The following is a 24,848-nucleotide window of genomic DNA, read 5'->3' as shown; positions in this document are numbered from 1 at the left end:
TTTACAATAAGAAGCTATTTTCAACTTATTTCCTGAACCCAAACTTCATAAAATATACCATTATGTAGACCAATATTATCCTACATATAACAATACTATAATAACAGTTTATATTAAATCCCACTGAATTCAATGGAATTTTCCCAGAAAGTACATCATCTTAAATTTCAGTATTTAAATATCACTATTTCAAATCTGAAAATCATATTTTTTAGAAAATGCAACATACCACAGAGAAATACGTAATAAAGAAAAAACAGATTTATTTCTGCTGACAAACTTTGGGGAAAAAATTGTTTGAGAATTTTTTTTTTTTTTCTGAGAAGACAGAAAGGAATATCTTGGATAAAGTCTATCTGTGCAAGAAAATCCCTGGACATCTAACACAAACATACTGGAAAGTGGGTACATTCTGGAATATTAGTTTCACCAATATGTGAGGATTAGAAGGAAGACAGATTCTTGAATTCTTTGCTTACAGATATACCTTTTCTGCAGACTTAGAAAAGTATGGAGAATGTCTTGTATATTCTTCCCACTTTTATATACATATTATGGAGAAATGTGCTCGGCAGCTCATATTTAGGCACGGAAGCAGCACTGCTTCTTAGACATGAAGATACAACTGAAGCTAAGTTGTTCATATATCAGGGACACAGCTACAGGGAAAACTGTTCGCTCACATCAATGTTATATCAAACCAGAGGTTAAAGAAATGTCATTTTTTATTTGCATAAGCTTAAAAATAAAATGAGCACATTATGGACTTCAAATGCCACAATCAGAAAAGAAGTGATTCCCTTATTCCAGGCTGTCATACATACACACACACACACAACACTCATTATGGTAATAATTATGAATGAATAAACGAATGCATGCATGCATTCAAGCACTATGGAGGAGTTAGAACGGGATGAGACTGCAATCTTTCCCTTCAACCCCAAAGGCAGGCATCATGCCTCATCTTTATAGTGAGTGCACAGGTGTGGAGGAAATTCTTCCTCTTCTGTCTGCCACTTCGTGGTGGGATTTCCCGCAAACGATGAAGAGTGCTTATGGCTAAGGAAGAATCGCCAGAGCGCTCTTCAAGAGTAAGAGGAGTAAGTAGGACCTAGAGTAGTGTGAGGGTTTCTAAGGGTTTTCTTTTTAACTCCCGGCGCCTCTCGCTGCACAGCCCTTTAACGCCAGAAGTCCTTCTTTAGCAAACTACCAAGCTACTGAACGTGGCACGCAGACCCGTCCACGAACAAAGTAGTTCCCGGAGAACACCCGGTGAGCAGACTTTCTTTCGCACGGAACATTGTTCCGCCACCCACGAGAACGCAGCCTCCGCTTCCCGTCTCATCCCGCACCTCCGGCACTCCGAGGCACTGACTCTGCCCACGCGCAGCTCCGCACGGTCACTCCAGCATCCCCTACCGACTGCAACAATGCAAAGAGCTCGGGTCGGGAGTGGGCTGCACTAGGCGCCTCCCCGACTCGCCCCGGGAAGAGCAGCCAGCCAGCCGGGCGGACGGGCCGGCCCCGCCGCACGCACAAAGCCTCGGGTCGCACCTACCAGGCGGGCAGCCTCGGCCCAGGTGCGGTCCTTCTTCTTCCTCTTGTCTTTCATGTTTGCATCTCATTGAGATGATTCGAGGGGGGCGGGGGCGGAATGGAACGTGCAGGGACGGGGCGGGGGGAAGGAGGGGGAGCCCGAGGGTCCCGCACAGACAATGATACGGTGACGTGGAGTTCTAGAACCCCTGCGGGAGGGGCGTGGGAGCGACAGGGCGGTGGAGGGTTGGGCCGTCTCGGGCTCGCACTCCCGCAGTAGCGGCGGCGGCGACACAGCTGACAGTTTGAGGGATGCTCCGCTACGCAAGTCACAACAATGCACTATGACGTCACATAAGGGAATGGCGACTGCACAAAACATCCCAGCCGAGGCGGCCGCGCTCGCGAGCAAACCGCACGAGACGCAGAGAAAAGGCCTGCCACAGATCTCGCGAGAGCTCGGGAAGACCCTCTCTATACAACCCACTCCTGTCTCCCTCCCCGCTGCCCTGTTCGTTTTACAAATGGGGGGGGGGAGAGAGAATCGTTAAACCAAGAAGACTACATGTCCCAATGTGCAATACGCCCGAGCGCTGCGTTTGTGTTTGTTACGAGTACAGCGTGTGTTTTCGTTTTAAAGGTAATCGTTTGTATGCTGGGTCTTGCGGGAACTAGGAAAGGAAAGGGAAGGGGTTTGTTTTCTCAACAGTACATCCCACCGGGGCCGGTTCCAGGTGGGGGCGAGGCCCCCTCTATAAGAGTTGTCGGATGCTCTTCCATCGTATTCGTCTCCAGCAAACCCAGGATAGCCGGGTAAGCCAGGTTTGACCCCCCTCACCTGCTCGCCCCCTCCCAGCCTTAACCCCTTACGGCACCAAACGCCGAAAGAAGGGGGCGTGTCGGGTGGATCCGCCCTCCACCCACCACCGCCGCCTGCTGTGCGTTCTCCCAGATTTCGGTCTCCGTGACCAGGTGCGGAACTTAGGAACACGGCTGTCGGCAGCAGATGGCTTATACTGCTACCGTTCTATATACTCATCCAGTTATTAGAAAACTAGAGAAGAACCAACCCTCCCCCCCCTCCTCCGCTTCAATGAACAGAGAGGTAAATAGACCTGGGGACAGGTTACCTCTTCCCTTCTCTCCCGGATTCCGGAGAAGTTCGCGATACGAATCACTAGATTTTGTCAGCGTTAGAAAATCCGAAAACTTTTTTTTTTCTCTCTTAGAATGAGTTGAATCTTCAACGATTTGAGTGTACTTCCTACCTGCATGTCGCTATTCGCTCCTTACCTAGCGCTTGTAACTTTCCTCTCTTCCGCAGTTATGTCTAGGTCCCGATACATTCTGAAAGTTCGCTGTGTCGTTGCGGGCAATAAAAGAATCTGGCCGCTGTTAATTGAGATATCAGCCAAGTCTATCTCGTTTAACGAAGAAAACCTAGGTTTTGCAAGTGTTAACAACTTGGGAACATTTTAGATTCAAAATAGTTTGCCATTTTTAACATTGTTGCATGGTCTAGTTAGAAAATAAAATAGTATAGAAGCTACTGTCTTGAGCCAGGATCAGAGAAAGGGCTGTGTAAGTTTATTCTGCTTAGAGATGATTAGGTAAGCATGAGCCAAGCAATGTTTTTCTGTCTTGTCCAATATAAGTTTGCTGTTTGAGAGTATAGTGGGAGGAGGGGGGACACACCCATACCCCATATATGATTCTTTGAGCTCTCAAGAGAAAGTCATCTATGAAAGCAATGTAATGATTATTAAGGCAATAGTAGCAGCTGTAGCAATGCTATGGAGTTATGTAGATTTTAACAAAATCCACAATAGAAATCCAGAATAATGATGTTTGGCAATTATGGGAATGTGACAAATGGACTGGGGCACTGTGATTTCAGTGGAGTACTGAAGGCTGGTCTGATTTTTTTATTTTGTTTTGCAGATTCAGTAATGCTCAGTTAAGCACTGAACAATTAATCAATGACACTAATGCCATAACTGGAATTCTAATAAAGAGGAGATGGTAATTTAGGTAACCTTATGTCTTTCACTTCTAATTTTAGTACGCAAAAGTTTTAATCAAAACTTTAAAATTAGTAATTTTATTTATTGTTCTATTCATGGTTGCTCATTCTTTGGTCACCTCCCAGATAGGCTACTGTAATGTACTCTACATGGGGTTGCCCTTGAAAAGTATCCAGAAGTTCCAGCTGCTACAGAATTCAGTGGCACAGGATATGTGCTCCTAGAGCAGCACACATATCTCTGCTCTATGAGCTGCATTGGTTGCCAGCTTGCTTCTGGGTCTAATTCAAAGTGTTGGTTTTGACCTTTAAAGCTCTTCATAGCATGATATTATTTAAGATTAAGATAACCTTTATTGTTATATTTTATTGTGAGTACACTGGCACACATTAAAAATGAAATTGTTGCCTGTCCTCAAAAGAAAGTATAAATCTACCCATTCACATACATCACACATGCTGTATACATACATATATATCTACACCCACCCACATACACACAGAGAGAGACATATTAATCACTGTCCATTTTGAATACATAGCACAAAGAGGAAACTTGAGAGTTCACAAAGTTTTGAGGGACTGCCTCTTCCCAATTATTTCTGCCCATCTTGTCAGTTCTGGCAAAAGAGGGAGGTTGTAAATCCCATCTGTTAGAATTAATTATGTTAGGACCCAGAAGTTGAGGCTTTTCTGCCATGGTACTCCCTATGGAACATTATCTGCCCGAGGTGAGATTTGCTACATCTCTCTGACCTTCTGGAAGTCCCTTAATATCTGATTATGTGACCAATCCTGGGGTTTGCAAAGGAATAGTAATTTGATAAGGTAGCTCCATTGTTTATAATCTAATGGTCTCTCTTAGCCTTTATAATATTTTTTTATTTTTTTGAAAGTTTCTGAAATAATTATAATTGTTTGTATGCCAGCAAGAATCATGATATATGAGATCAATCAATTACATCAATAAAATAAAAATAAATCAGTAAAAGTTGACTATTTATGCAACCCTGTACCTCTGCTGTAACTCAACCACGACCTTCAATTATTTCTTTTTCTATAACCTTTTTATATCTCAACAGCCAATACATTCATCATATCTTCTGTCTGCTATGGCTTCCTTGTATGGAGGGGCAAGGTGACATTTATGACTGTGGACCAGGTCAAGGTCCCTTGATGCTGTGAATTTGTAGAAGAGACACAATTACATTCAGCATTCTTTGTTTAATCAGTATTCTAAATATTAATTGGTTAAGCAATCTAGTTAATGAATGAAATATTACATTATTTTGGAGATAACATAATTTTTGTTATCTCCAAAATATTGGAGATGTCAGAGTTGGTTTAGTAGGATACAACTGTAAGATTACTTGAGATATCAAAGAACAGATAATAAAAGAAATTAGAATGTCATTCCTATTGCTACGAAAAAAGAAAATCCTAGTCTTAATATTTGTGGATTTCCTTATATATTCCTACTGTTGATAACATTGCTGCTTTCTTTTCTTTTTTATAATCTTTTGGGATAATTGTATAATTATTATTCTGTACATAATTATTGTGCAAAATATTTACACATAAACTAATTTGGATTATAAATCATCTGAGGTTTCCAACTGACATTAATCTGAGCGTTAGTTTAAATATAGCAAGAAATTGTAGTTTAAGCCATGAGATTCTTTGCGAAGAAACCAGTATGTGATGACAATGGAATTTTTGAATTTGACAGTTCATCCACCTTCATATACCATTAATTCAGGAATTATTATATGAAGTGAATTAGTGTATCAGAACTGAAATGAGAAATATTTGTAGTTATATCTTATCACTACAGCACAACTAATGTATTTAGTGCCTGCATAGAATAGTTTTTCTTTTAAGTGATTTTTGTTTTATAATTGTTTTCAATATTATATCTATTTTGCATCTTTTGTATTTTATGGTTTAAATCCTCATAGGGCTTATTGTTAATAGGTACCATAAAAGTGTTGAACATAACAAATAAATGAAGTATTTTAAAACTATTACTTCAATGTATTTGTTGATAACCATTTATATCAGCAATAATGCTGATAGGAAACAATGATCTAACATTCATTGCTTCCATTATATAATTCTTTTCCTAAAATTTTGAGATTACCAAAGGATAAAAAAACTAAGATATTTTGTAAGAAGGTATACAGCAGGTAATAAAGGTTTGTGAACTGTAGGTTGTATAGGTTAATCATTCAAACAACTGGTCATTAGGTTACATTTACTAATTTAAAAAACTGTTGGACAATAGAGGGAGGTGAGAGAATGTTCATATCCATTAAAAGATAGTATTACTTTTACAGCTCCTGGCTATATGTTGTCGGCTCATTTGTATTTCAGAATTATTTTTTCTGCGGTTTTCAGCAATAATGCCATCATTATTTGTGCTAACTCATAATTATTAAAAACAACCAGAAGAAAAAAAATCTGCTTCATGGTTTATATTTTGCCCCAACTATGTTAGCAAAATATGCACATAGATTTGATAGACATTTACCGATTGAGCAATTATGCAGATTTACTTCTAGATATACATCCTTCCAAGTATATACTTGGTGTACTAGAAGCTATTGTAGCCCTTGGCAGAATACTAGTAAAAGACTGAGCACATACATTTTTATGGCACTTTAGATACTTTCAAATTGCCCTAAAAACATTTCCACTAGTCAAGAATAGCATAATGCCATTTATCTTAAGCTGGTTGAGATCACGTGACTGCCTTGCCATTTGGCCAACTCAACATATATTTAAGCTGCTGATGTAATTTCAGGCACACTTTATCTGACCCCCTGATGCATAATAAAATCCACTTGGCACTTGTTTAAAATTCAGAAATGTGGCTTATTTTTAATATTGAAAATTATTTTTATACTATAACCAATTTGTTACATTGGGGATTCCTCATATTTGAATTAATATTAAATAGAGGCTGACCTTTACATTTAACTATGTTAATTCAGACTGTTACCTTCAAAATGCTGTATCTTTCTTCTTCTTTATTGCTTCAATATGATTCAGAATGTGACAAGAGAAACTGAAAAATTGTTTCGGAGAAGAAGAAATTTCATGAAGCTGCACTATTTATATTTCAAAGGCAAACATTTCCTTGATTTAAGGATGTGAAGGTGCAAGTTAATTTTCCAAAGAAATTATTATATTGAATAGTATGTTGCAGTTCAGAAATAAAAGATACACTATATCCACTTTTCAAGATTGGCAAGATCAAGAAAAGGCTGGGCAAGGATTTCAGGAATGGTCTTGTTGTAGGGCACAATAATAAAATTTTGAAAACCTGTCAGTTTTCCCAAACCATCTCTTTTACCAAACAAAATCAATGTGACATTATTTTAAATTTCTTTCTCATACTTTCCTTTTTCTCAGTACTGAGTTCTTTGCTTATTTCTTTTCCCAAATCAGGTTTACATTCGTTCACACATAATCAGTGAGTAAATTACTTATTAATTATAGCTAAACTATCTTTTCTTTAGCATTAGTTTTTCATTTTACCTTTCTAACAACAATGTATTATATGAGCTAATATTTTATTGCTAAAATAAGATGAAATAGTATACAAGATTAAACAGATGTGACTTAAAGACAAAGCACAACACCTAACAATTTTTGGCTCCATTTATAATAATCCCATATAATCTGTCTGAGGAGGAATGGGCATTTGCTCTTCAGTAATGTTAACCCTTAAATTGCTCATACAATTTTTCTGCCATACCAAACACGAGTCTGTTAATAAATTAGCTTTCTTAGGGTTACCTGCTGTATCTACTGCAGGTAACCCAGCACTCCTTCCTTTTTATCGCTTCTTTGTTGTAAGGTTTATTTCCTTAGGTCTTACCAGTATGTATTGAATGTGGTTCTTTCTCCACCTCCAGATTTAATTTAAAATTTGACAAATGACCTCAAAAAATTATCTTCCAAACACATTCTTAATCTTTCTAAGTGCCAGACTGTCTCTCACTTAATCTTGTATAGTATAGACCACAATCCAGGAATCCAAAGTTTTTGTGGTGACTCCCCCAGACAGTTCAGAAGATGAACCAGTCCTAGGCATATCAGAAGGGGAATTAGTCAATGGCTCCAGATAGCTGGCTGAGAGTGATTTGGCTGAAGCACAGCTGCAGCAGGACAACCCTGAGGCTTCAGATGCAGAAAGCACACAGCTTCAGCTGGTTAGTGATGAGGAGAAACTACCTTCTGCACCTGATCTGAGAACAGGTAGGGCAGAGAAAAGACTGGCAGTGAAGGTCAGCTTGATTACTTGTAAAGAGACAGTCTCATTCCTCTTGGACTGCACCAGAAGCTGTCTATTTAGCACAGCAGACAGATGGAGACAATGCAGAGTACATGTTCATTTCCTAGCTGCGTGTTTCCTGGTTATGATTCCTGCCTTCACTTTAGATCATACCTTGTGAACTCTGGACTTTTCTTGCCTCATGAATACTTGTGTGTTGTGGATTTAATTTTTCCTGGGGGATTTGTCTTGTTTGGGAAACTTTCAAGTGTCTTGTGGACTCATTGGCCATTGCTTTGTGGACTAGCATTGGTCTGCCTTTGGCTGGACTTAATTGGGGCAGTGCTGGATTTTTGGTGAAGAGAATTGCTGGGGAATATTAATAAGCTTACTAAACTTATTAACTTATTATTAGCTTATTTAATTGGGCCAAACTGTTATAATAATAATTTTAATTAGCAATTTTATGATGTTTGTGTATCTATATTTTTTCTTGACTGTACACCGCCTTGAGTCCTACGGGAGAAAGGTGGTATAGAAATATAATTAAATAAATAAATAAACAAACAAACAAACAAACCACTGTTACGTGTGTGAGTGAGTGGTGTACAGCAGTTTCCCTATTAATACTATCCCTTGAACCAGTAGTTCACCTCCATAATTTTTTGATTCTTTCCTTGAGTAATGTCCTTGAGTTGAGATGGAAATATGGATAAAAACACCAAACTATTTTGCCTTCCTACCTAGCTTCTTGTAATCCTTCAATATGTTTCCAGGCTCTTTCCAGACTCCTCCTTTCCAACATAAAAGAAAGGAATAGTGATCGACAGATTTTATTTGTTGTATCAGCCTCTCTATACATCTTAACCTTAGCATATAGGAGGCAACAAACTTCTCTTCACATTGTATGTAGACAGCTGATTCTGTTCCTTTCAGCAGCAAGCCACCCATCCTTTTCTCTTAGGAGCACCATTGGATGCCTTACTGTTGTAGCAGCCCAGGTTTCTCCCCTTCCCATCCCTAGAATGCTAGGTGAACACCAGAAGTCTGGAAGTCATTTTCTCAGGATCTGAAATTGATTGCTCAGTTCTAGGGACATGCATTGTGTCTTGGTCTAAGTTACATGCTTTCTACAGAATACTTTCTGTATTCATTTGCAGACATTCTTCTATATTATCCAGAAATTTCCTGTCTTCTCTAATCTCAGAATTCCCTAGCTAACCTAGTAATTCTGAAAAAGCTGAAGTTCACACTTGTGCAGATTTCCTAGATTGGGAAAATTATTCTAAAGAGATACTAAGAAAAATCTGTATACCATAAATACTGTCTTAGTAATATTCATTGTGAATGGACTGTGGTTTTGCCTTTAGCTGCTAAAACTAAAACTGAGTTAAAGAGCTTAAATAAAAAATGTGAAAATAAGCATTTCATAAATTGGTTGAAAACACAGCAAAATCAGTCCACATACTTGCCAAAGACTGATAAGGACTATTTGAGATAATTAGTTCTCACTATTTAACTAAATAAGGTTAAAAATAGTGTGCAGGAGGTTTCCGTTATAAACATGTAGGAGGCCTTTTGTCTCATACTATCTTCATCCGTGCCATCAGTTTCTTTAATTGTTTTTTATTTATAACACAACACAATATAACAAACACAAACACAAAACACATAATATATCTTCCCTTTTTACAACTGTTTCGTAACGGTCATCTTCTAATATTTACATTTTCCCCCAATTCTCTATATACTATTAATTTTCTTTTTGTCCCTTTCTCTTTTATTTACACTATATTTCCTAACAATCATAATATTAATTTTGTACATTTTATACATTGTCCTATAAACATTTTACACTTATAACTTCTCCCATCAGTTTCATGGGGTAAAAAGGCAGACCTAATTCTCCCGCGTGTCTCAAAGGCCCTGGGCAGGTAGCAACAGAGTAGGGACTGGTTCAACTGGAGAAATGGTATCCCTTCCAGCTTTGATATTTTCATCCAATTTTACACCTGCCAGTGATTGCTTTTGTGTCAGTAACCATTTATTAATTGTTCTGGCCCTATAGAACATGATTGAAATAATAGATATGAATATAAGGAATGTGTGTGTGTGTGCGTATGTATATGTAGCTAAGATTCACTTTTTAAAAATAAAACAATAAATCAGCATGTCTACTTTTCAAATCCAGTTTTTAGACTTTTTAAAAAAAAGTTTAAAAAAAACAATCTCTCTCTCTCTCTCTCACTCTTAAATATATCTTAACTCTCAAGGAAAGATATAACATGTTTGCAACATGAACAAGTATTCAATATACTAGGAAAAACAATCATATTGAAAAAAGTATTAGAAAATGGGATATTTTTCATGATAGTACAAAATCTGTATTATACTGATACAATATTTATAACCATTTTATTCTGCTTACTGCTCATGTTCATTTATGAATTTTAAGATTATATATCTGAAATACTGATGCATTGCTTAAACCCACCATATATATAGATAGGCACAGCATGTTGTCTATCTGTTTTCATCGAAATGTTCCAAGATCACTGAGCTGATCTGTACTAACACAGCATATTTCAAAAACTCATGGAGTACTGACATAGTTGAGGGGGTTCAATTTCACATAGACTGGTCACAGATTTTGACATTCATATTCTAAGATTTCCTTGAAGTACTAAGGTGCTCTGGGATAAGGCTTGGAAATTTTTTTATGACATCAGAGAAGGTAAGCCAATTGAAACCAGAAAGTTAATAGCAGATACAGATTATCATGTTATTGTTAAATTTAGAATAAAACACTAAGAGAAAATCAACAATCAAGTGCCTGTTGCAACAACTGTACAAGTGGGTATCAGTGACATGGCCATCATACTGATAAGTCCTTAACTTACCTTCATTCCCCAGGAGGTTAAAAATTGTGGTAAAATTACATGCATTAACCATTTTGGAATAGTTTTAAGCACAAGGCTATCAATAAACTTTCATTCAGTGGACAAAAGATGAAATGTCCATTAAATAACAAATAGGATTAAATATTGGTACTGATTAGAGCTGTAACTGAAAATTAGTTGTCTTTTTTACTATTGTCTTTCTTTAACTTATTGGATGCTAAATTATATTCTGCCATGTGAAATTTGCAAGAATCTGTTCTTCAGTTAATGCAAATATTTAAAACCTGCAGATTTGCACTATGGTTTTGCACTATGTATAATTGTAATAAAACGTCTAGTCATCCATTGCATGGATACTAAAATGTAACAGTTTGGTCTAATGGTTAAGGCAGACTAGAAACCAGGAGATTGTGAGTTCTAGTTGTGCCTTAGGCATGAAAGCTGGTTGAATGACTTTGGACTAATCACTCTCAGCCCAATTCACACCTCACAGAGTGGTTGTTGTGGGGAAAATAGGAAGAGGAATAAGTATTAGACATATTCACTGTCTTATTTATAAAAAAAAATTAAAGATAGAATAATTTTTTTAAAAAAAATATGGTGGAGTGTCACATACAGGGAAGGCTACTAAATCCATTTTCTTTCTAGCTGAGTTTTTCCTCATCTGAATTTGACAAGGATATTTTCAAAAGTTAAATTAGGAGTGCTTAGGCATTTTTTTGTCTGGTAATTCTCCATTAAAAATGCCTGCCACCTGAAAAATTATTTATTATGCATATTGCATATTGTTACTCCTAACTATTTGTGCCTGCCTGGTATCTTCATAAGAACAAGCTGCACTAATTATACTGCACTAATGATTAGAGTGATAATATATTAACCACTATAATTTATTCCCAGTATATTTTCAGTACATAGAATATTTCAAGGTTCTTGTGATCATGGTAAAATCATACTTTTCTAGTAAAGCAGGATACATATTGCCTATGAAGGCTTAGCCAATGATTATGAATATCAGTGTCTAATAAAAAAGTTATTTTTTAGTGAAATAACTGATCTTCTGTGATTTGCTAATGTTTTTCGTATATCTAAACCCCCTTTATTCCATATACTAGTATTTATTACAGTATTCAGTAAACTGCCTTGTGGGTACTAAAGTACTCCCCAATAGACACATTTAAGTCCTGACAAGGTGTTTGGGTTTTTTTAGAGAAACAATTTGGGATGATGCATTTTAGAGCAAAGAAAGGCTTTTGGGGGAAAATAAAATTTATATTTCCTGCACAAATATGTTTCTTTACTCCAAATTGTCCTTCCCTCAACAATCACAGAGTTCAAGATAAGGTAGAAGGTTTTGGGTTTTGACATTTGCAAAACAATACCTATATGAAATTGAGAAAATATGTATCATATAGAATGCAATAAAATTCAATATATCTCTTGATAGGACATGAATAAAACAGTTTTTGATTGTATCATTATCTTGTATCTGGAAAAAGAAAATAGATTGACATTTGAAATTTTATTAATATTATCTGTAACAAAAGTCTATTTTCCCCTGAAACATTTTTACAAGCTGTTTTATTATTTATCAATACCTAATTGACCCAGATTGGTAGTGGGAAGCATGATAGAATAGCTGTAACTGGAAAATATTATAGAAGAAACATATTAATATTTAATTTTATTGATGATACTGTACACCACCCAGAGCCCCTCTTCAAGGAAGATAGGCAGTTAAGAAATATGAAGTATAAATAAATAAAATTATACACCTTTTCTATCGAGCAATTATTCTACATTGAGTTTTCTGTCTAGCTCTGCTTCATTTAGATATGTGTGGATCGTAAATGAAGATATCTTTTTTCCTCTCTTGATGAAGAGCAGATTATAACAACATGTGATATTCATATAACATCAAAAATGCCACGATGATAAATGCAAATTTATGGAATCCAAATGCCAGATGTAGGTTATTATAGCTATTTTCTTAGTGTAAATGTCACTATTCCTATGTTTTTTTCTACAGTGGAATATTGTTTTTAGAAAGTGTATTACTGACACAATGTACTTTATTTGCTTTTGAATTTATTAGTCCTTTTAAGACTCTAGATTTGCTATCAGATTACTGAAAACTATTCTGACAGTTATGTTTCAATACTTGTATCTCCAAATAGACAATCTTATTGTATGCCATCTGTTGAGCCAATATGAAGAATTTCAATTAGCAATTTTATGTAATTTTAAATTTTGCACAGCATACTAGTATGCCATATATGCCTATGTGCCAATTTTTCTGCACCTGAGAGAATGAGTACTTAAGTAACCGATCATATATGTGCAAAATGGCTTGAGTAGATGGCAGCTGTTGTAATGAAAATGGATTGTGTTTCTGTCCTATATAATTTGTTATGATTTTTGGAAATTACCTGGCAGCAGCTAAATGCACGCCATTCTTACAGCTGGTATGAGGAACAGGTTTGAGTGAAGAAAGCTTTTTATAACTGAAGGGGAGATGCTCGAATTCTAGTTCTTATAAAGTTTGTGTGAGTATATGTGTGAGGGTATAAATAATGTACGGGTGGATGAGTAGGTGCATATGTAGGAATTTTATACACATTTTATTTTTTTTCTACTAGACTAAAATATTTAGTAAATTATTTAATATTTGAACAAATAATCAGTACTATGGTATATAGTAATAAATACAGAAAGCATATTGTTAGTTTAATTTTAAATAATTTATTAACAATCTGTTAAGAATTTTGTTAAATATCGTGCGCTATTTTGATTTATAAATATAAAACTATAATTTCTAAAAATGGTTCTATCAGGCAGCAAGATTTTGAGGATTTGAGATTTATGAAGAAGAGTGGTGAAGAAAAGTAGTTTGCAATGGTTATTTTCTCTTTTTTACTTTTTAATCTTTATTTCATGTGAGAAGATGGGCCCAGTTGCTTTATAGACAGCAAAAGAACTTTAATTGTTTGGAGCAGGGATGAATTCGATCAAGATTATTTCTTTTAGCTAGCCTTATCCAAATTTTTGATCTATGCTTTTTCCTTTAAGGTAGGAAGGAATAAGGCTATTTATTGGCTGGTGATTACATTTAAATTTTTAATTAGATAGGATAGTGAGTGTGATAATGTAACATTGACTAGGACAGGATTTTAAAATTTGTTTAGATAAGGTTGTATTATAGAAATTATTTTAATTACTATAATTAGGCTTAATAATTCCTTGTGCATTTGCCATGCTGCAACACTGCTTTTTGACAAATGTTGGTCAGACATTGCTGAAGAAGTAGCAAAAAAAATATGGTGTTTGTAGCTATGCGCAAACATTTTTGATATGTAGACTAGACATACAGAGTTGGGATTTTCTCATGCAAAGTGCTGATTAGCTTGAGCTATGATATTGTAAATATCACAAACATGGAGATAGGCACTAACTCAGATGGCTTTAACAGGGGAAATGATAAATTCAGAGGCTTGATCTAGGGCAATTAATTTTGAAGGCTCAATGTTACTTCTGGAGTGTAGGCAGTGTGCCTCCAAATACCAGTTGCATGGGGACAGCAGCAGGGGATACATCTGTATTTAGCAGAAAGTAAGAACTTGTGCTGCAAAATGCCAATTGTTTAATCTGCTTGAAAAAGAAAATAGTTGAAAGGATGAGTAGAATACAAATATAAACTCATTTGCCACACCAAGGAGTTTTACCTTCTTATAGTGGAGCCAACACATCAACACAAAATACATTTCATTCAGCAGCTGCTGAATGAAATGTCGAAATAATATATTGTGCAGTTTTGCATGTTGTTTTGTTTCATGTACCAAATAAAGCTGTTATTATTATTTATACTGTACATCTTTGCATAAAAGTATGCATCTAATGAAATGTATATACCGATAGGTATGTGGACACTGGATTCTAAGAATTCCAGTTCCAACGTATTTGGAAGCAAAGAGAAGAAGTTGAGGAAGGTTGATTTATATTATAAAATCTACATTTTTTTAAAAAAACGGGGAGGGGGCTCTACGATTCTTTAAAAAAAATCAGTGAGGATAATCGGGAGAGATATTCAGATTATGAAAATCCGAAAACTCCCATTATTTTAAAACTTCGCCGAATGACAGCGCTAGGAAACACCCCGCCCTTCCTGGTCCACGATCGCTTCGAGCAGAGAAACGGCAAGGACCGCTGCCGAGTCTCCCGCCGCCCGCCCATCCCAGGCTGGAGTTGTGCTAACGGCGGCGGCGGGGGGGCCAGGAGGAGTGTTGCTGCGGGGCGGCACAAGCTTCTTTGAAGCGTGCAGCCGTTGTTGTCATGGAGACAGGAATAACGAACTCCAGACTAGAGCACGCAACGCGGGCAGCCGAAAGAAGGGGATGGCAAGGCCGAGCCTACAAGTACAAACGCCAAAAGCGAATCGTGGCCGGTGAGTGTCATCGGGGCAAAAGCAGGAAGCTGGTGACGTGGGGGCCGGGTACCCTGAGGCAGGGCAAAGATTAGAACCCGGCTCCTGGCTAGTAGAGGTGGACGGGGAGGGGCCCGGGAATCACCAGAACTGGAGAGCGCTGCTCACGTGACTGTTTTGGCGGGAAATGAGGAGAAATCCGCACGTGTTCCCAACCGGAGCCCGGCTGGGTGGGACTTGGAGGAGGGGCGCTGCGCTCCTAGAGCTCCGCCCTATTTCCTGTTTTGTTTCCTCTATTGGCCGACATCCAGGATACACAAACCCATTTGACCGTTTCTTCCCGGGAGGCGGAGTCGAGTTCCTTTTGGATCACGGTTCCATAACGCGATAGGTCGAATTCCTTGTCTCCTTATTTTGTCATCAGAGGCATTATTAGAATATGGTCAAAACAATAAGAATGGCAGCCGCGACTGGGAGGTTAGAAATATACCGACGTTTGTTCAGTACGCCTAGGCTTTCGGTCGTGCATCGCGGCTGCAGTGCGGGAATGAAGGGATTAGATTTTGTGAGGAAAACCAGCAATTGCAAGCGGATGACAGCAAATGTTCTCTGTACCTTTATTTTACAAAATTGGAGGTTTTCGTACTTCATAATAGTTTACTATAAATTTGCATTAATCTCATTAAAGTGATTTCTAACTGGTGAGAATTATTGTTATATATGCATAATGTTGCATATTTAAAAGTCAAAAATCACCCTTCAAAATCAAATTGAATTGGACTTGAAACTCTTGTCAGATATTTTGTACTATATTACACATCTGTCCGGGTTAATTTTTACAATATCCTAACTGCCCATTGCAGCTTTTCATTTTTCTTTGAATAATTGGTTATATTGTCTTCCAAATATGCATGAAAAATATGCCCATAGTAATTTTGTCTGCTAGATATATTTTTTTAAAATTTTAACATGTTTGTAAACATTCACATTTTTAAAAAACAAGCATATTGATGCAAAAAGGGCATTTTAATTTGTAACACTTTTGAGATATTCTACTTTCCATAGTAAATGCACATTGAAACTTAGTTTAATTGTTCCATATGTTTGGAAATAAACCCCACATTGCTACATTCCTAATTGGCAGAAAGTATAAAATTAAAGTAATTAGACATACTGAAGTAAAGACAATATACTTAAGCAAAATTATTTTATATACTTTTTTGTTTTGTTGCTTAAAAATAGAGGATAAAATAGTTAAAATATAATGAAAAACTGACATAATTTAAAGCAAAATGTTTAAATTAATTAAAAGCAAAACATTTGGTTAAAATATTCTAAGAAGATGAAAATGCATTTTAAAATGCTCTGTTTTATCATATTTTCTTAGGAATGTTTTATTTTTATTTATTGTCTTTTGTTAAATGTAAGTACAATCCTGTTTTCTGATAAAATGCTGAAATATTTTACCTGCTACATTTAAATAAAGATAAAAGAGATGCTTATTTTCTGATTGGTCATTTAAAAAGCACCAAAATCCAAAACACAAATATGTCCACTGTGCAAATCAGTATATATGTCTATAGAAAGGAATAGTATGCTTATATGTGTGGTTAGGCCAACTAACATGGATGGATGTTTAATCAGTATATTTAAACAGCAGATCAGTGGGTTAATAGATTTCTGTTTGCTCTACAAGTTTTGGTAAAGGTTCAAATTTATTAAAGTGTCAATCTGCTCTTCTGTAAACAAGAAGAGTAGTCATAGAACAAAGCTTTAGTAATTCAAGATAGATTGCCTTTATTTGTTTATTAAATTTCTTTCTTACTGATACAGTTACTCATTGTGGCTTACAATATGATAAAAAGTTAAAAAGTACTACAAAATAACTAAAATTAGAAGAATTAAATAGAAAAGCTAAAAACTAAGATGATGTGTAGTCTAGGATGGAGATCTTCTCTACTCAGCCACCCCCAACATAGCAGGCTCCTATCAGGACCCTAGGTCAAGCAACCTAGAGCAAGATAGATGCAGTGGAAAAAACAATAACTGAAGGAATATATAAAACCAGCATTACACTGTTGTTAGGACTGTACAGCAGCACCACCACCTGAACATAATTTGAAATGGTTACTTCATATATCTCTTAGCCTTCATTGCCAGAATATACTTTTGAAAAGCCTTAAAAATGGATGTGCTGCATACCAATCATTTTTAATATCCTTCCAATCCAGGAGGAATTCAAACCAATCACTTGGTTGAATTTAGAATTCTTTCCCCAACTGATTACAGCAGGGAAAAGTAGAGGACAGGACAAAATGGAAATGAAGGAATATAAGCATGTCTCCATCTGTTCTAAGTGCAGCTAGCATATTATTGTAATATGATGGAATACAGTACTCTTAACGACAGCATGATTACTTTGTTAACAATTTCATCTTAAGTGTTTTTATAACTTTGCTTCTGGTTAATTCTAAATGTTCTAAAGTTGTTTTGTAAATCAACTATTTTGGGCCATCTACAGTCATGTGAATCATTTAGAATCATTTAGAATAATAGAGTTGGAAGGGACTTTGGAGGTCTTCTAGTCCAACCCCCTGCTTAGGTAGGAAACTCTATACCACTTCAGACAAATGGTTATCCAATATCTTCTTAAAAACTTCCAGTGTTGGAGCATTCACAACTTCTGAAGGCAAGTAGTTCCACTGATCAATTGTTCTAACTGTCTGGAAATTTCTCCTTAGTTCTAAGTTGCTTCTCTCCTTGATTAGTTTCCACTCATTGCTTCTTGTCCTACCCTCAGGTGTGTTGGCGAATAGCTTGACTCCCTCTTCTTTGTGATATTGGAACACTGTTATCATGTCTCCCTTAGTCCTTCTTTTCATTAAACTAGACATACTCAGTTCCTGCCACCGTTCTTCATGTTTTAGCCTCCAGTCCCTTAAACATCTTTGTTGCTCTTCTCTGCACTCTTTCTAGAGTCTCAACATCTTTTTTACATCGTGGCAACCAAAATATTCTAAGTGTGGCCTTACCAAGGCATTATAAAGTGGTATTAACACTTCACATGATTTTGATTCTATCCCTCTGTTTATACAGCCTAGAACTATGTTGGCTTAGAAATGGTTGTCCATTAGGACTCCAAGATCCCTCTCACAGTTACTACTATTGAGCAAGGTACCACATATACTATACCTGTGCATTTTGTTTTTCTTGCTAAATGTAGAATCTTACTTTTTACACCATTGAATTTCATTTTGTTAGATAGCACCCAATGTTCAAGTCTGTCAAGATCCTTCTGTATCTTAAGCCTATCTTCTGGAGTGTTGGCTATTCCTGCCAAATTTGATGAATTCCCCATCTATCCTCTTGTCCATGTCATTGATGAAGATGTCGATTGATGAAGATGTCGATTGATGAAAAAGTCCACTCTCTTTGAGTTCTACGGTTTTATGTATCAAGACATAGTAAAAATCTTCTATAATTTGCAGTTCTTAAAAGTAGGTAAATTCAACCTCAAGTGACAACAATGCATGGCATATTACACCATGTTATCATTTATTACACCATGTCATCATTTATTTTACAAAAAGCCAAAATGGAAAAGCCATGTATGAAAAACTAAGTATACCCTTATTGCTTTCATAGGTATGAAGAGGCTAGGTAACAGCCAAGTGCTGCTAATCAAGTGCCTTTGATTAATTGATCATCAGTAAGTATGACTACCTCTATAAAAGCTGGAGTTTTAGGAGTTTGCTGGTCTCTAACATTGGGGTGGGTGGGTGTTAACACAATTCCAAAGATGAAAGATATCAGCAGTGAACTTAGAGAAGCAATTGTTGCTGCCCATCTATCTACAAAGGATTATAAGGCCATTTCCAAACAATTTAAAGTCCATACTACAGTGAGGAAGATTATTTACAAGTAGAAAATATTCAAGACACTTTCAATCTTCCCAGGAATAGATGTCCCATCAAATTCACCCCAAGGGCAGACCATGCAATTCTCAGAGAAATTGCAAAAAATCTTAAGAGTTGCATCTCAGACTCTACAGGCTCAGTTAGCACATTAAATGTTAAATTTTATGACAGTACAATTAGAAAAAGACTGAACAAGTATGGTTTATTTGGAAGGTTTACCAGGAGAAAGTCTTTGCTCTCCAAAATGAACACAGCAGCACAGCTTAGGTTTGTGAAGTTGCATCTGAATAAATCAAAAGACTTGTAGAACATTGTCATTTGGACAGATGAGACACAAGTGGAAATGTTTGACCATATTACACAGTGCCATGTTTGGCAAAACCAAAGAAGCATATCAGTACAAACATACCAACCATGAAGCATAGTGGTGGCAGGGTGATGATTTGACCTTGCTTTGCAGCTACAGGAGCTGGGCACCTTGCAGGCTTTGAGTCGGCCAAGAATTTCTTTGTATAACAAAGTATTCTAGAGTCAAATGTGAGGCCATCCATCTGACAGCTAAAGCTCAGCTGACATTGGGTTGTGCAACAGGACAATGACCTCAAGCACACCAGCAAGTCTACAACAGAATGGCTGAAAAAGAAAAGAATAAAGGTTATTACAATGGCCCGGGCAAAGTCCAGATCTCAACCTGATTGAGATGTTGTGGCTGAATCTCAAGATAATTGCATAAACAATTGCCCACAAACCTCAATGAAATGAAGCAATGTAAAGAAGAATGGGCCAAAATTCCTCCACAATGACATGAGAGACTGATAAAGTCATACAGAAAATGATTATTTCACCTTATTGCTGCTAAAGGTAAGTTCTACAAGCTATTGAATCATAAGGGGTCACAAGGGCTTTTGATTAGCAGCTCTTGGCTGCTACTTAGTGTTTTCATACCTATGGAAGCAGTAAGGGTGTACTTAGTTTGTCACGCATGGCTTCTCCATTTTGGCTTTCTTTTTATAATATAAATGATGACATAGTGTAATATGTCATATGTTGTTGTTCATCTGAGGTTGTATTTACCTAATTTTAAGAACTGCTAAGACCAGATGATTTTTACTATGTCCTGATATATAAAACCATAGAACTCAAAGAGGGTGTACTTTCTTTTTCACATGACTGTATCTTTGGGGTGGGTTTTTTTTTTTTTTTTGTAATTAATAAAAGAAACTTTGAGACAAGTTTGGTGTAGTGGTTAAAGCATCAGGCTAAAAACTAGGAGACTGAATTCTAGTCCTGCCACTTAGGCACAAAGTCACTTAAAGTCAGACCTTGGGCTAGTCACTTTCCCTCAGCCATAGGAAGGAGGCAATGGCAAACCATTTTTGAAAAACCTTTGCCAGGAAAACTGCAGGGATTTCTCCAGGCAGCCTCCAAGAATCGGATGCAGTTGAATGGAAGGAAAAAGAAAATGCAAAATGTACTTTTCACTTTTTCTAACAGCTGTTATAAAACAAATTGTTTTGCTTTGAAAATTTAAAAGTTAAAAGAAAGCACTGATAAAACAGTTGTCTCTCAATTAATATATATGCATTTCTTGAGGCTCAGCTATAAAACAGGATTTTGAAAATATCATAGATTTTAAAACTACAAATATGAATTTTACTATGTATTTTCATACTTTAAGTCCATGGCTTGGAAGTGCTATAGTCCTCTTGAACTAAGGGGAATAATGTCTCTTTCAATCCAGTTTATATCAGTGAAATTGATTCAAAGCTAAACTGTCCTTTTCAGTTAAGAATTGGAGTGGGCTCTGAAGATCACAATCATACAACTGAGACCCGCTGGTGGTAAATAGTACTAGGACCAAAGTATACATCCATCTCTCATAACTACACACCTTTTTATTCCCTGGGTTGAGATAGGGAAACAAAGCTGAAGCACCTCTGTCTTTTATTAATGCTAATAAGAGGGAAAAGTTTAATTTTGCCCCTACCATATTGATCAATCTAGTTGATCAATCTAGTGGCCTATGCATGATGCATTCAACCTGCGAGCCGCCAGTTTGACACCCTTGATCTAGATAAAGTCAAAATTACAGAAGACACCTATATTGATTCCTGGGTAAGTGTGTGTTGGGAAGGACAAATTTGACTCTCATAACAACAAGATTGATATTCACCTTAATGATACAGTAAGAATAATATCTGGAACCCTTAAATCCATACCGCTCTCATGGTTCCATATTCTTTTTAACATTGCCCCTCCTGATCTCAGGTGACAGCAACAGACAGTCCGAGAGTAGTATGAAATAAACATTGACTCCTAGAGATCTTCCAACATATAAAATATTAGACTCTCTACCTCTTACCAGGCTTAAGTCTAGGAAACCAATTTGGGATAACATACCACAGTCTTACAATGTAGATGAAGAATGATGATTAAAAAGAGCGAATTTTACTAACCACAATCAGATAAATCACACAGATCCAAGAAAACCACTTCCAGGAATGCAGTTGCCCCCCAAAATATGGAGCTACCTGAATGGAATCATGACAGGACGTGCCAGAACTAAGGCAAAGCTCTTTAAGTGGGGAATGGCCAAGAACCCTCAATGTGACTGGTGATTTTTCTTCACAGTTTTGGTATAAAAATCATTTTGCTATGGCATTAAATACTTTTCCCCACGAATGACTATTAAAAGATCCCTTGTCAGAGCAAGGATCTCCTGCTCAGAATTAGAATTTCTTCTTCATTAATAATCCCACTAAAACTCCTTTTTTACAACCCTTTATTCCTTAATTCGGGGTACAGCAACATTATTATTTTCCACCTCAGAAATAAAACATTGGGCTGGAGGTTGGGATTGCTCTATCCTCTCAATAAATATTCCTGAAGAAACTCATTGTTTTCCTAAAACATGTATACTTGATCATTGAAAACAACTTTTCAACCTGGAAAAATAGCTGAATCTCCCTGGAGTATTCAAGACCCGGTTATGAGCTGCTGGTTTTTCATTAATGGAATAAATATGATTGACACAGTATGAATTTCTGTATTTTTTATCTTTATTTCTTTTTAAAAACTAGATTGCAAAAAGCTATGAATAACAATGACTGATGCACAGTTATTTTCTTCCTGTTCCAAGGAAAACTGTAAAAAAACAGAAGGTATTTGTTTTATTTTTTTTATATTTATATAACTTGGCATTTCCTAAAACATGTTTACTGTAAAAAGTTTCTTTTGATACATTTGTATATTTTTCTTTTGGATTTGTCTTTTGAGATCATTATTTTTAATTCTGCTTCCCTGTTTATTGACTTTTTCTATAATCTCTGCCTGGCAATAAAAAAAAACCCATTAACTAAATGGATTCCTCCATACCAAACTGCGAAAATCAAGGAATCTTTCAGAAGGGACAAATTAGAAATTGCATTTTGTGAACAGATGTAGTTAATACATTGATCAGCAAATGAATGATATTGACATTATTCCCTAGTTAATTTAGCACCGTTGCTTGCATTAACCTGGCAATTATAATTTTGTCTTTTAATTAGTGACCAATTTTGGGATGAATATACTTAACTAGCATATATGATAATAGCCTTTACAATCTGGGTACCCTTTGGATGTGTGGACTTCACAGAATTTGTTAGTCAGTCTGATCACTGCTAACTATTCCCTAACCCCACCCTCAAGTTGGGGAAAGCTAGTATTCATCATTTATGAATATGCACATTTAGATTGGAAACCGGATTTGGGGAGGAAAGTTTTTATTGTCTTGTATGTCATAGCTTAATTCAAATCCTAAACTTCAATTGCTTTTAGCTATAGAAGGTAGTTCCTTGGTAGAGATGGGCGACATACAAATTTAATACATAAGATAAAAAGGTATTGGACTGTGGAATTAAACTTTTAAAAATATATAAAATAAATATTGTTAAGAGCTTACGGCTAAAATCCTTCATGGGGCAATTTCTATGAAATTAGCCATGGGATAAATGGGGTTGTGTATTTAAGGGAGAAAAATCTATATTGACTTTATTCATACATATTAAGTCAACTTAGTTTGTTAAACAATAGTAATAATAAACAGTTTTACACATAATGCTAAACCGTAATGAGTGAGTTTGCACATCACTGAAACCAAAAAAGTGGCTGTAGTTTAGCATTATGAATAAACAATACAAGCAGAATCTGTAAATGTAGAGCCATCTAATCTGACCTGTAGATGTCACAATTGTATTCAATAATGAACAATGTTTAAGTATAATTATTCTGGGTTTTTTTTAGATATAAATGAAAATATTTCAATAGCCATTCCCAACAAACAACGTAGTTGTGCTGCTGTAAATACTCCAGCTGCGTGTGTTAATAAAGCCATTAATCAAATACAAGATTTAGAAGTGAAATTGGAAGAATCTTTTCTGCAGGTAATATTTATTTGTATTGTTTTAGTTACTATATCCATTAAAAAAATTGACAGTGGACATCAGAATATATAGAGAAATTAAAATATTTTTTGCAGCAAAATAGGAAAAGGAAGGAATATTAAGTATGTTTACCGCCTTGAATTATTTGCAGAAATAATTAAGGCATGATATAAATAAATGTATCAGAATATGGACATTTCAGGTTTTCCTGGAAGTATTCATAGCTACAGCACTGCTTTCAAAAGCCTAATTTCATCATCATTCTTTGCTGTCAATGAATCACTTAAAGGAGAATGTTCAAAAATAGCCTGACATTTGTAGATATCAGATATCATGGTCTCATGTAAGGCTCTAAAGATAAATATTAATACTTCATAAATTATATGGTCACACAGACTGTATATTGGAGCCCCAATGAGATTATGGCATTTTGGAGGTGGCCAATGGAGTAGATGACATTCCTTATGCACACTTTGCTCTCACCCTTTCCATCTGGGTCAGTTTTATTTGAATTATTTCAATAAATCTTGTTAGGGAAGGCTATGAGAATCTTTACTTCAGTTGACTGGGCTACTAAGAGCTTGATAACTATGACAAAAACAAAATCCAATACAGTGCCCAGCAGATATGTCAGATTATACATCATATACAGCCATGTCTTAAAGGCTTTTCAGAAGGCCAAAAGGTTGGGTGTGAATCTTACCTCAAGGGGGGCATGATGTTCCAGAAGATGGGAGCCACATCAGCAGAGCAATTTTAGTTAAAAGGAAATAATGTTTTAAAAGTAGGTGGGGAATAATAAAGAAGGATCCTCCAGCACAGTAAATAGACGTTAGGTATAAAACAATGAAACAGTTTGATAGGACACAATGCAAAGGAATGATTGGAAAGTATTTAAGGAAAGAAAATGTCATGTCAAACGGTAGAAGTGAAAGGAATGTTATAAATGTTAATGTCTAAGAAAAGGATCAATGAAAAGGAACAACATAAATGAACTCTTGAAAAATGGTAAGGTGCAAATGACACAATTGAACAAATTTTAAAATAGGGACATGCTTTACTTATGAAGTAGCTGTGCAATTTTTTAAACGTGTGTAAAGCACTTTTAAAATCTAAATTATTATTATTATTATTATTATTATTATTATTATTATTATTATTTCAATTTATATACCACCCTTCTCCTATTGTACTCAGGGCGGTGCACAGCCAAGGATAAAAAACATACCAATACAGAATTTAAAATCAATTAAAAGAATTATACAGCTTTGGCCCACAGTTTAAAACAATCCAATTAAAACCCAATTTACACTTAAAAGCTAAGAAGCTAAAAAGAGCTAAAAAAG

The 24,848-nt window shown here is 36.0% G+C and overlaps 2 protein-coding genes across 23 annotated transcripts in view; one reads left to right on the top strand and one right to left on the bottom strand.

Annotated features, from left to right (window-relative positions):
* The window catches only part of ASXL3 (ASXL transcriptional regulator 3), a 112,318-nt gene extending 110,369 nt beyond the window's left edge, over positions 1–1,949 (bottom strand). Inside the window, exon 1 of one of the 2 annotated variants that reach the window (XM_034429683.3) lies at positions 1,562–1,949. In XM_034429683.3, coding sequence (XP_034285574.2) covers positions 1,562–1,615 — 54 coding nt within the window. In that variant the 5' untranslated portion in view covers positions 1,616–1,949. The remainder of the gene's footprint in view (positions 1–1,561) is intronic. The other variant, XM_087890518.1, reaches the window with a different exon arrangement.
* The window catches only part of CCDC178 (coiled-coil domain containing 178), a 134,005-nt gene continuing 110,420 nt past the window's right edge, over positions 1,264–24,848 (top strand). For 7 of the 21 annotated variants that reach the window (XM_087890533.1, XM_087890529.1, XM_034429693.3 and 4 more), the window contains exons 1-3: positions 14,667–15,182; positions 22,159–22,239; positions 23,363–23,502. In XM_087890533.1, coding sequence (XP_087746659.1) covers positions 22,182–22,239; positions 23,363–23,502 — 198 coding nt within the window. In that variant the 5' untranslated portion in view covers positions 14,667–15,182; positions 22,159–22,181. Of the gene's footprint in view, positions 1,584–1,909; positions 2,353–2,464; positions 2,645–3,480; positions 3,571–14,666; positions 15,183–18,805; positions 18,871–22,158; positions 22,240–23,362; positions 23,503–24,848 lie in introns of those variants that run through there. The other 14 variants (XM_087890525.1, XM_087890519.1, XM_087890528.1 and 11 more) reach the window with 12 other exon arrangements.

This window comes from Pantherophis guttatus, chromosome 3, assembly GCF_059756535.1.
Source record: "Pantherophis guttatus breed Tessera chromosome 3, ASM5975653v1, whole genome shotgun sequence".
Lineage (NCBI taxonomy): Eukaryota > Metazoa > Chordata > Lepidosauria > Squamata > Colubridae > Pantherophis > Pantherophis guttatus.
This window is presented reverse-complemented; position numbering and strand designations above follow the sequence as displayed.